We start from the raw sequence: 12,573 nt of genomic DNA on the forward strand, positions 1-12,573 counted from the left end.
GTCTTCATGCCTTCTCTTGGATTCTGCTACGCCCACAGGATAGATCTATTACCCACAGGCGTGCAAACAAGAGCCGCTAATGTTTCCACACCTAAAAGGAGAAACTTCGCGCTCATGGCGGAAAAGTGGTGCCCCAAATTTCCCAGCAGGCACCTGAAGTTTGCTTGAATAAAACAGTGTGCATTAACTAATGAGTCACAATAACAGATGTTTTCACACACAGCAGCACATCAGAAGGCAGTCAGTGTGAATACAGGGACAACAGTCTACAAATGGTGTCATGTCTGTAAAACTGAACATGGTGTTATTTGCTGAGCATCACAGTTGTGAAGCATCTGTTTGGGGCTAAAAACAAAAAGCTCGTGATAAAGAAGAAATCAGCTCATAGCGGTGCAGCTATGTGGTGGGATGAAGGGGCATTTTCGGATGAGCTCATGGATGTACAAAGCTGCGCAGTCTTCACCATGACAAACATAAGAGGATCTGACAACAAAAGCTCACCATACATCAAAACACTCCTCATCACAAGATGCAGGGAAAACGAATCAGCACAAATTCAAGAATTATAAAACAGTTTCTCCCACCACTGAGCCAAAAAGACACACATCAATGCATGTCCAAAAGCAAGAGATTATATGTATGCTCTTCTGACTTGGTGCATGGGCTGCAAAAGCTACGTGTCAGAGCCTTTGTAATGTGAAGAAAAATAACAAGCATTTGCTCATTCCTGCGCAAGCCGCTGTGACGCACACCACCAACCACGGAAAAAGCAACACGGCCTCATGCGTCCAATTTGGTCTAAGTTTGTCCACAGCATGCAGCAAGGCCACCTACAGGGGTTATCCCCAAGGGTCTGCCCCAAGTACTGACGGTGAACTCCAAAATAGTCTCACGGTGTCCTTGTGAGTCCAGATGCAGGCAGCCAGATGAGAGCTTATCACGTTTTGCAAAGCTTGCCATGAGAAGAGTCCTTCACAACCATACACGGGTTACAAAGTGCTGCAGAAATCAAACATTTCAAACCCATTCAAGTTTGTACTTCCATACAGGCAGTCACTTCAAGTCAGGAATTTAGTTTGATGGGTTGATCATTCTTTATTCCTTTTCCCTCTGAATTGGAGCATAGCCTTCAACAGAAAAAAAAGGCTCTCATGTTCTAGTTTCTCACCTCTCTACCATCTTGTGTACAAGGATAAGGATAGATTCCAGTATATAAATTCATGTTGGTGTTTCTTCTAACAAAAACACAAGCAGTTCTCCAAGTCTGTAGCTTCACTAAAACCACCTAATTTTGCATACACGTAAGTCTATAAAAGGGTATTGTCTGCAATACCAGAGGATGATCTCTTCTTTTCAAAAATGTGCCATCTGATCTCTGATCATGAATATTCACTGTCAAGGGTGAAGCCCTCGGAATGACAACCATGGGGCAAATGCAAGGTAAAGTAAATCTAATTGTTCTTGACAACCATAAAGCATTCTCTATGGTGTTATTATTTTGGAATATTTAGGTCAACCATGACCTAAAACTGCACAAGTGATATATAGTTCTTAATAAAATGCTGTTTGAATTTCAGATATGCCACAAAGCTTTTGGTCCTCCACTTGGAGTACAGACATACTGTTAAATTGTTGGTTTATTATCAAGAAATGATTGCATGTAATTTCTAAATATACAGTATGATCGCAGTGATTTGGAAACATGTTGGTGGTACATCTTTGGGAGTGATATAATGTTTTAATAGTATAACAAACTTTACACTTTTTTATTATCTATTTACATCCTTCTTTAGATGTATAAATGGCAATGTAAATGCAGTAACCATCAACTGGTTAAAGGCCTTTTAACCTTCTAAGGTATATGACCAGCCTGAACTTTCTGGTGCCATTGCAGCTTCTGACAGTGAAAGTGAAGTCAAGGTATCACAAGTGGAAGACATTGTGTAATTCAAGATACAAGAAAGAGAACTCAACACAATACTACAAGTGTGAATGCACCAACCTCGCCATCTAGCTGATGCTTTTTTGTTCAGTACAAAATAGTTCCACAATATAGAAATAATTGTCTGGCAACAATTTCAGGAAAACAGCTTCATCAGATGTGAGGGAGAATAGTAAAAATTAAATATATTGAAACCTATCCCCAAACCAAAAAACACAGTAAGAATTTCTCCACACCTTAGCAATTTAGAGCTCAAAAACAGAACAAAGTGTTTTGTCTTTTACAGTCATATCTAATCCTGGGACACAACACCACACAGTTTGTGGTGGGGAAATCCTCGAGGAGATTGGTGGCGTGCCTCATGGAGTACAATGTGTGGTCTGCGGGTATGTCTGTGTATGACTAATGTGTGGATATACAGTATGCCATTTTTTGGTCTGCTTTTGTGTCTGTTCATGTGTATTTAGCGCAATTATGAGATGAAGGCACAGTGTGCATGTGTTTTTAGAAATTTGATTCAATGTTCAAGAGTAATGCAGAGGCCTCTGTAGAAAGAGAGGGTTCCTCAGCAACATTAATATGAAAGAATGCAAGTGCAATATTCAGTCGTGCAGCAGTGCTCATTAGTGAGGCCAAACAAACAGGACCATGCCTCTGGCTCTGCACAAAGACCACTTTGTGAACCACCCCTTGCACAAGTTTAGCAGCAAATGCAGAGTTCAAGGCAACGGAAATGAAAGGTTAAAAAGACCTCAAAGCGGAGCAAAAGGAGAAAAGGGGGATGGTTCACCTTAATGTCCACATTAGTGAGGCTGACTAACTTTTCTGCATATACTGGCCCAGTAGAATGGGACTTAGAGAAGACTGTAGGACTGTTAACTTGAAGAAAAAGAAAAGATCACACAAAATTCAAATGTGCTGCACTTCACATAGAACTCTGCCATGGTTCATCATTTTAAAACAACTTTTGTGAAAGAATAACGGCTCACTCAATGCAACTAAAAATAAATAAATAAGTGATCCAAACAAATGCAAATGAATGCCAAGAAAGTCAACGTAAGGGAAAAGAATGTAGTCAATACCTCAAGGTCATCCAGTGATCGCGCCAGGCTGAGACGTTTGGCAGAGCGACGTTTTGAGGCACGAGCAACACCAATCCCCCAAAACCTTGAGCCCTATCAAATTAAAAGGGACTGATAAGTAAAGATACAAAGACCAATAATACAGACAGATTTATCAATACTATAATATCAGGGTATATTGTGTGATGACAAGGGACTGTGGAGATTAATGTGTTAATTAGTTAACAACACTGGGTCCAGGTGATGAAAATTATTTTAGGTAACTTCACATTCATTCTACTTCATTGTCACAAAAGTATTAGTGAAGTGAGAATTGAACTTTATTTATGCTAGTTGAAAGTTAAAAATTATGAAACTGGAAAAATGGTTGTCACTGTTTCAACATTTGACAGATTTCCATGTTAAAGCTTCTGTATTTATATATAAAGGTGTCATGACACACAGTTATGTCTGAAAACACACACATTGGTCACACAAGGCCAACCCAAACCACAGCAGCTGTGTTTGCAAAGTATGAAGACAGAAGCACTCACTCAGTCCGTCAAAAATTACCATTATAAATCGGATCATCGTTTTCTGCTCATCACTTAACAAATGATGATGCATTTTAACCAGCTATTGCTATTCTTATGATTGGAAAGGCTTTGTGTAATGTTTGAACAAGAGTTGAAGAATTGCAGCTAATTACCACTGCATGAAATGGGCTTTACCCTGTAATTTTCCTGGCTTCCTGTGCAAGATTGTCTTCTTTCTGATCTAATGCAAGCTCAGGGACAAAGGCAGAGACTGGTTTATAAACACAGGAAAATACTTTGCTTAAATAAATACAGTGGCAAAGGTTAAAATGACAGTTCCAAACCTATAGAATAACTACACAATACACAATTCACATAGCCTGGGTTACCCTGAATTGAAATTTTTGCCTCTGAAAACAAATGTTTCTTGGATGTTAGCAAACTGGAGCTATTACTGAGATTGAGAGAAAAACTAATTCAGAGATACTGCATACCCATAACTGTCTTGCTGACTTCTGATTTCTGGGACTACATAGCAACACAGGGACATCTTGTGGGCATTGAGGAAAGCAACATGCAAAATTACATCCACATGTAGATGACAATGACATCATTGTGTTACAACAGGTGCTTTATGAGTTCAATTTCACACTCAGCACCAATTGACTGTTGAAATAGTAGTATTGTATCTCATTTTAGGCTCCACCAAAACACTTACTAACACCCCCTCAATGTCTGGAAACTTAACTCCCCGTGACCATTTAATACTTCCTGCGTTGCTGTGTTAAACATGAATGAAGTACAGAAACAGATGCTCTCCTCTCTGTGGGACTGTGCATACAATGGAACTATTTAAAATCACTTTGCATAAGGTTTCTTTTTTCACATGGTTTAGAAATTACCTTCAAAAATACAGTTTATATGTCAAAAAAAGACAAAAGAAGCCTCAAATTGTGTGGATACTCAAAATATTAGTCCGCACAGATTTTCTTTTTTTTTTTTTTTTTGGTGAAGGTTCACATTATTGTTGATATCTTATTGAAATGCAAATGACTACTCAGTGCTACTGGTGCAAGATACTGGCATTGGGGTTGGCATTGGCACACCTGTAAGATAAACCTGGATTGTTGCCAGATGACAAAAGGTCACAAAACAAAAAATACATATTTTGCTCACAAAATGATGTTAATGAATGGTATGGTGTTTCAAAGGCTTTCTTCTGGTGTTTGCTGTTTGTTTATATTTACTTAAACATTTCAAAATGAAATGCAGAAAGTCCTTCCTGAACCTGTCAGAAACAATTTCCATACATAATTAGTAACAAGTGGGTCATAAGATATTGCCTTGTTTTAAGACATTACAAGCCAGTTCAAGTTCAACCTTATAACGTAATTAAAGAAACATATTTTAATGTGGTTAATGTACCATTTATAAATGCTGCAGATTAAAATTTTTTTAAGTGTAATAAAACTGTCTTACTCACATTTTTGGTAGTACCATCCTTCCGCTGTTTTTCTCTTTGATCAAGAAACCTTTTGGTCCATTCTTCTTTGGGAGGTAGCATCATGACTCCTGCTGGCTGGTACCTGTCTGAAGGAATCTGGCTCATCGGCGGAGGCAGGTTATTTGTACCAGTGCTAAGGCTAAAACTGGAGGGCCAGTTGTTGGTGAATGTCACCTGAGCATCAGGATCATTGTTCAGGGCTTTCGGCCACTTTGGCTTTGAGAACCATCTTTGGCTAGCTCTAAGAGGGTCTCCGAGGAAGTTTGCTTTTTTTCCCAAAGGCAAAGGAGGGGGTGGGGGTTTAAACTTGAATTCAAGCCTAGGTGGGGGACCTCCATAAAAGCTGGTTAGTAAATCAGGACCAGGTAGTGACTCTGAAAGGGAATGTATGCTGGCACTGTTCTCTGGATTAAGTTTATGGCTATTCTCAGAGAGGTTTATTGGGTTGAGGTCTTCAGTCGGAGGATAATCCCAAGGACAGCTGGGGAGGCGGGCCCCTTGGTGGGTTTGGATTGCACAAGGGAAATCCCTGTCCGCTCTCTCCTCAGGGGGGGATGCATTTCCGATCCCGCTGTCCCCATTGCTGCTGGCACTGCCTTGTTTACCAGTGCTACCATTCTCCTTGGCTTGCTGCTGAGCTTCAATGTCCAGAATTACTCTAAGCTTCTCCACAGCCTCCCCCATGTCACTGTACAGGACTGTGACAAAGTGAAGGACATCAGGGGGAATCTGAGGGAATTCCAAGCAGCCCAAGGCATCTGGATCTTGAGTGCAGTCAAAGCCAAAGCGTCCAGCGATCCCTTGGTGGTCCACATGGTTTCCTAACTCTGGATCAATAAAAAAAACGTGGCAGGAGGCCCGCAGAGGAACATCTTCTGGTACACGGCCATTTATTACATGTGCTGTGGTGACCAGGCAAAAAAATCGTGGGTCTTCAGCACATGCAGCCCCTAAGACAAGGTTCTCAGCAGGAAAAGCTGCCAAAACAGCACCTGCATCGTCGCAAAGGCGGATGCAGTCAAACATAATTTTCATCATAACCAGAGTATGTGTATCCTGCTCTGTTCCCAACTGTCGGATTCGGTCTCTAATAGCTTTCAAACAGTCCTCCTCTGAGTCTATAGTGTTCAAAATCAGCTCTGTGGAGCTTAGGTAGCCTACCACCAAGGTCATGTTTAAAATACTCCAGTCTGGGTTTACATCTTCTGGGTCTGTAAAAACAGAGTCTGTGTCCCCCGCCCTGGAGGTTTCCTCCTTTGGTTGCTCAGCTGCTACACTCCACTGTTGTGACCACTGCGACATATCAGGCTCAGATACTGGCCTCTGTTTTGTGGCGACAACATGAATGGAGTTAAAGGAAGAATTGCTTGAGTCATCAGAGATAGTGCGAAGAACACCTGCCTTTTGAAAAATGCCACTTTTGTGGCATATTCCAAATTTTGCATCATTAAGGATGGGGTTCCCCATTATTCGGCCATCAGCATGTACCACCAATTGCAGGGGTCCTTTACAGCTGCCAATCAACTGCACGACAGCCTCGTGCAAAGCAGTGGACACGTCAGTTCCATTGATTGCAATGATGCGATCTCCTTGTTTGAGCCCCACCAGGTCAGCAGGACTTCCCTCCAGGATGCCACTCAACAGACATGGCCTCTGTCCAGAAATAGTAAAGCCATATCCTGCCCGACCACGGAGGACCTCCACACCCCTTAGCTCACCGAGTGCATTTAAATCCAGACGCCTCCTCGCGCCCTCAGGCTGTCCCTGTATCCTCATCTTTGTCATCGGCCGCAGTGAGAGGCGGTGTATGGGAACGGAAACACTTGCTTGTTGCAAATGCTATTGTTTTGCTGTCATGCTACAGTTACAAAAAAGGAGAGGAGGGCAGAGTTGAAATTAAGTTAAAATAAAATAATGAATTTAAATATTAGTCAATATTGTTCAACACTTTTTTTAAAACAAATTAATACAAAAAATCTTAACTTTAAAAATGCTTGGCCTCTCTACTCTTTATGATTATTGCTTAAAACTTTTACTTAAATTAGCAATAAGTGGTTAATTTTCAGTCAATCCATTCATTGATACATTGACTATATAGTAAAAACACTCAACGAAGTACCTTCAGACTTACTACTCATAAAACATATGCTTTTAGAGAATTTGTAATAATAAAACTGGTACAATACCTCATCTCATTTAATTCATTTTTACTGAATTAAGGACAAAATGCTTATGCTGTTACCACTGAACAAATAATGTGGGCTTAATTGCACAAAGAGGTGTTTCTCCAGCTGTGGTTTTTGCCTTCCAACTAAGTTAGCCACTGTTATCAATCTTATTTTAGCAATTATCTGTCACAGATAAGGCCACGGGCTCTCTGCTCCAGCTAAGGCAGATGGAAATCAGCCCAGTTCAGCCCTCTGTCCCCCCCCGGAGGAGCCAGCTGGCTCCCCTCTCAGCAGCACTTTCATGCTAACCAGACTGTGGTTCGGTCAACCGCTGTCTCTACTTGTTCCAATCCTCTGCTCACCACACGACTTTAACGTGTTTTGGGTTTTTTAATTTCCAACACAGGAAACACCTGGCGAGGTTGAAATGTTGTTTTCAACGAAGTTATAAAAAATAAAATTAATAAAGAGGAGCTTATTTGGGGGGGTCCCACGGTGACGCTGTTTAAAGTTTTTAAATTACCTTTTTCGGCGACGAAAAGCTCCGCTTTAAAAAAAAACAACAACTTTTACATTCCCGTTGGTAAAGTCCAGGCGTACATTTTTCACACTATACGTCCTTTTGTTTTTCCTTTTCTTTAAACAGTTCAAAACAACACCTCCGTGCTCCGGTCCGTAGTAGTTCACACGGCCCACTCCGCCTCCCTCCATTCATCACCGCGGAAATCACAAGGCGTCTTTCAGCGTAACCATGACAGCGTAACGTCTCCGGCACACGTGACGTCACCCCCTGGCCAATCACCACGCCTATCAGGTTCAATATTCAAACGAACGGAGCGACACTATTGGCCGATATTGATGACAGTTTACCTTCTTTATTTTGCAGAAGTAACTTGAAATTAAAAGCCTAAATCCTTTTTAATTAATAATATCTGCTGATATAGGGAATACTGGGATTAAAACCACACTACTCTTGTTGTCTTGCAGGACATATGTCATGAAGACTCACAATGCGTACGAGAATGCGCTCATGATAAATTCATAACAAAATGTAATAAAAAAAAAATCAAAATCTTACCAATATGGCTGTAGTTATTCTTGCTGCATACATCAGTCACTTAACATGCCGGTCGCCTCTTCCACTTTGGTGCAGCGCCGGCAGGAGGCAGGTGGTAAACAAACCTCTGGTCAAAGGGCTGCAACGGCTGCACACTTAATCACATGGTGCTACTCCCCAACATATTTGCATTAAAGGAGGATAACTGAGGGTATTTGATGACACATGTCATGTGACTACAGCTTCACTGATAACAAAAAGCCCCTGACCAACGGTTGCATTCGGAAACATTTATTACTGATGTCAGTTTAATAGTCTAATGTGGCAACAAAACATATATTCCATTTTCTTTTTTATGAAACTCTGACTTCTGTCAAGTTGGTGTCGTGTGTGAAGAAACTAACTTAATCCCTAGTTTCACCAAATCCTCTTAAAATAGGCTGGAAGGCAAAGATTTAAACATTTCAGCTCTATCGCTCTACAGCTTGCCTGCTGTGCACTTTGCATTTCAATTATTACCCTGCAGAAACAAATATTCTGAGCAAACTGTAGACAAAATTAGAAAGAAACACACAAAATGGTCATTAGGCCATGAGTTGTTTTATTCACCAGAAATGCAAAGGAGAACATTTTTTATGTAGTATTGAAAAATTGGAGTGCTTTTCTGTTTCTGTTTTGAATTGTATCTACATTAAATACTTCAAGCATGATACTAACCAAGATTAAATGCTGTCTAAATGCTATTTATTTGACGATGCTTAGTCCAATTACGATGAATGTAAACTATTCAATGTGGTTAGAGTAGTACACAATCCATTTGAAAAAAAAAAAGGGATTTATTTTTCTAGTTCTTTGATCAGCTACAACTAAATGAGCTTCAGTATTTTTTTTATTTTTTATTTTTTTTCATTTGAAAGCAGAAAATGTGTCTTTTCAATGCTTCATTTCATTTGTCTTTGTCAGGAGCCACATCACTGTAACATGGAAAAACTAAGGTTTGGAAAAAATATATTTCCAGTAAAACAGCATGGCTTTGTTAGAATTACTTATTCTCCTCTTGAGCACAAAAAGGACATATTTGAGTTGTGAAATTTCCCTCTACAAGAAATCTAATGAAGTTTTTGCTGATTACAATGCTATTTTCTGACAGCCCACTTAATAAAAGCATTATTTATTTCAACAACTCCTGGTTCATAATGCTACAAATTGCTTTGTTTTGGCATCAAGCCTTACAAACTTGTAATTATCCTGGCACAGTGACAAAAGGAGTGACAATATAAGTCTAATTTTGCAAGGCTGTTGTTCCAACAGCATTTTTAATAGGGAAGAATTTATCACGATAGTTTCCTTAAAAAGAAAACACTGGAACCTGACTTACAGTATATGCTGAAGTGCCAGCCTATATCTATGCCATTATGGTTGTTATGGTTTTTAACATGATCGTGTTCCAGTAATGGTATTCAGGCTGCTAACACCTTTAGAAATCACAAACGCATGTTGTTGTACCTCTGTTCAATTTTTAACTGAAAACTGAAAAAGTAAACTTCACTTCCGAGTCAGAGGCTAAAGGCGAGGCAAGACCACAATCTCTCCCAACAATAATAACCCCCACACTTCATGGCTTCCCGGTGTCTTTGACCCCACTCTGACCCCATGATGTTGATGTGCTGGACGGAAGCTGGATCATCTTCTCCAGGAGGTTCATCATGCGGTCTTGCAGCTGAAGACACTGGACCTGGAGGAGATTCTGTTGGTGCATGGCTCGACGAACCTCCCTGCACGTCTCCTCTATGGCTCTGCTCGACCTCTTTTGTTGCTGTAGCATGGCCTGCATCACTCGCAGCTTCTTCTTCTTCATGGAAAGGTGCTTGTTGGCATGCCTCCTCCTGGCTGAAATTGGATGGGAGCTAGAGAAGGGAGAACATTTTAGATCAAGTAGTGTCTAAGAAAGAATTAACTATGTTTTTTATTCTTAAATTCTGCATCAGTTGATTCTGCAGTTAATGAGCATGAGCAACTTACTCCCAAACCTGGTCACAGAGTTTTCAACAGCTAAAGGTAGCAAGCCAAATGTAGCTGAAGATAACCGTGGCTAGCCTGGGCTTAAGCTAACTTTAGTGAATAATTGTCCCCTCTTCTCATTGTGGCATGGAATTATATTATATTATATTATAATGCAAAATTATGGTCCACACATTGTTCTCTGTTTGACTACCTACACAATTTTCATTCCAACTGCAAACCTATTGGCTATGTAAACCCCAAAAACGCTATGTACTGCCAATAGAGCTGAGAGATTACCTTTACCGCTGTCATTTCTTTTGGCTTTGGATAGCTTCCTCCTCTGAAAAACTATTACCAAAGAAACAAACTTGCACTCACACTGTTAGCTGGCTCATCCTACATGAAGGTATTCTAGGAATTTCAGTTTCACATGTTGCAACATGTCAAATTAGAGGTTATTGTCTCTATTTTGCCAGCTTCTGCTCAATACAGCACAATACTGAGGGTAGTTTATAGACCTGCTATTAAACTTTCACTGATAAACGTATAAACACATGTATCTCATCTAGTTCCTGTTACCTGGAGCCCTGTGTGTTGTCGCTGTCAGAGCTCAAAGAGTCCAGTTCTTGCTTTATCTCCATCTCATCTGAGGAGCCGGTGTACTCTGGCAGAAATCCCATCATCCCCTCTTCTGATGGGGCTACCAGGTTGTCTGTGGACTGTGAGGAAGTAGAGGGGCCTGCTGTGGATGCCTGAAACTCAGAGTTCACCCGCCCATTCTCCAGCGGCTTGGAGAGGATGCTTTCAATGGCTTTATAGTATGGCCAATCCGGTGTCTCCCCATTTTCACCAGCTGTAGATTTCAGCCGCCTGTAGGAAGAAAATGTTGTTTTTAGTCATGCTAGAGTAAGCGTTTGGATTGAACAAGGAAACTGGTATCTGGTCCACTTGCCTGTACTGGAAAGACATGTTGGTGATTTTCATCTTGATTTCCTCTTTAAAACGCTGCTCACCCGTCAGTTGGAAAAACCTCTGGGACATCTTCTCGTAAACCTTGGCGTTCCTCTTGCTCATTTTCAGTTCGTTGTGGTGTTCCTCCCAAACATACAGGAGGGCTTTCATTTCACCATCCGTCCAGTTCGGGGCCCGCCTGTGTTTCTCATTGTGGCCTGGCATTAGGTAGCTGAAAGTATCGTCTGATGCCATTTTTGAAACAGCTCTCTTGGCCTTTGCTGGCAGTGTTTGCAGAGATAGGCTCTTTAGAGGTTGAATTTGAAAGCCTTTTTACTGTGCAAAGAGCAGTGTGAGGTGTGGGAGTGATACATGCAGGAAGACACCACCGTCCTGCCTGTGCCCTTCCCCCTAGCCAAGCTGAAAGAGGACTCAAAATGGGGCCTAAGGCAGGAGAGGAATCCGGTTAAAAGCTTTTAGTGGTGCGTGATGTCACCATGACATCAAGTTGCCTTGGCAACGGTGAGGGAGGCCCTTCATTTTCCCTCCCCTTTCCTCTAACCACTCCCGTCTGCTCTCCTCTATTCCCTCTATTCTGCTCTACCAGCAGCACAAAAAGCTTTTAGCTGAAAGGCAGCAGTGTGAGCGCACCAGATTGCTGACAGTTTTGAAATATGAGCCTCTGGGGTGGAGGAGGAAAGGAAAAAAAGGGAGCCGAGACCACGGGTACGTGTTTCCTTGGCAACAAGGCACTAGATTTGGTAGTCAGCCAACATGCTGCTCCATTTAAAAGCTTTTAATAATAGACAAGTCATTTTGAGACGGGGAGAAGGAAGATTTGCTTCATCTGGTGTGATGCAGAGGAAAGGAAAACACTCCCAGCCAGCGGTTTAGACCTAAAAGGAGAGCAAAAGCCTTTCACTGAAAAACTGAAACACTTCAGATGGAAATAACAAAGGCGAGACAGACAAAACGACAGTATGCAGCAATCAGCCGTAGGCAACACTGCAAAGGAATACAATATGCTGACTGCTGTAATCAGCTTTCTATTCAGGGCTGGTGGTGGGAGACAATGGACCCCTGCAGGACGGGTTTCTCTGACCAGTTGGAGAGACCCCTCCCCCATTTAAATCTCACCAAGGCACAGGCACATATTTCCTCTGGTCTCCTCCCTTTCTCTCTTCCTAACTCTCCAGTCCTGTCCTTTTTCAAAAATATTTATACACAAAGGCACACTATCTTTTACAGAAATACATGGGCAGTAATATCCCAAACTAATCTCTCTACAGTATATCTACTTCACATTTACTTTTACATACAAGTTGCCCATCTTCACTTCATCTTTATTAG

At 41.2% G+C, this 12,573-nt stretch overlaps 1 protein-coding gene across 1 annotated transcript; it reads right to left on the minus strand.

Moving 5' to 3' along the window:
- Positions 1-8,877: 8,877 nt before the first annotated feature.
- msantd1 (Myb/SANT-like DNA-binding domain containing 1) lies at positions 8,878-11,643 on the minus strand. Its single transcript, XM_029526663.1, has 3 exons — positions 11,225-11,643; positions 10,852-11,142; positions 8,878-10,175 (listed from the first exon to the last, which is right to left on the minus strand). The coding sequence occupies exons 1-3, from the start codon at positions 11,476-11,478 to the stop codon at positions 9,884-9,886; spliced, it is 837 nt and encodes a 278-aa protein (XP_029382523.1). The 5' UTR covers positions 11,479-11,643; the 3' UTR covers positions 8,878-9,883.
- Between the last annotated feature and the right edge of the window lie 930 nt (positions 11,644-12,573).

The sequence above is a fragment of the Echeneis naucrates genome, chromosome 18 (assembly GCF_900963305.1).
Source record: "Echeneis naucrates chromosome 18, fEcheNa1.1, whole genome shotgun sequence".
Lineage (NCBI taxonomy): Eukaryota > Metazoa > Chordata > Actinopteri > Carangiformes > Echeneidae > Echeneis > Echeneis naucrates.

Bases quoted from the DNA above. Each gene is read 5' to 3' on its own strand.
- msantd1 (XM_029526663.1), bottom strand. From the start codon at position 11,478: ATGGCATCAGACGATACTTTCAGCTACCTAATGCCAGGCCACAATGAG. The intron at 11,143-11,224 runs GCAAGTGGACCA...TTCTTCCTACAG, and splicing joins AACATGTCTTTCCAGTACAG to GCGGCTGAAATCTACAGCTG. The intron at 10,176-10,851 runs GTAACAGGAACT...TCCCTTCTCTAG, and splicing joins GACAACACACAGGGCTCCAG to CTCCCATCCAATTTCAGCCA.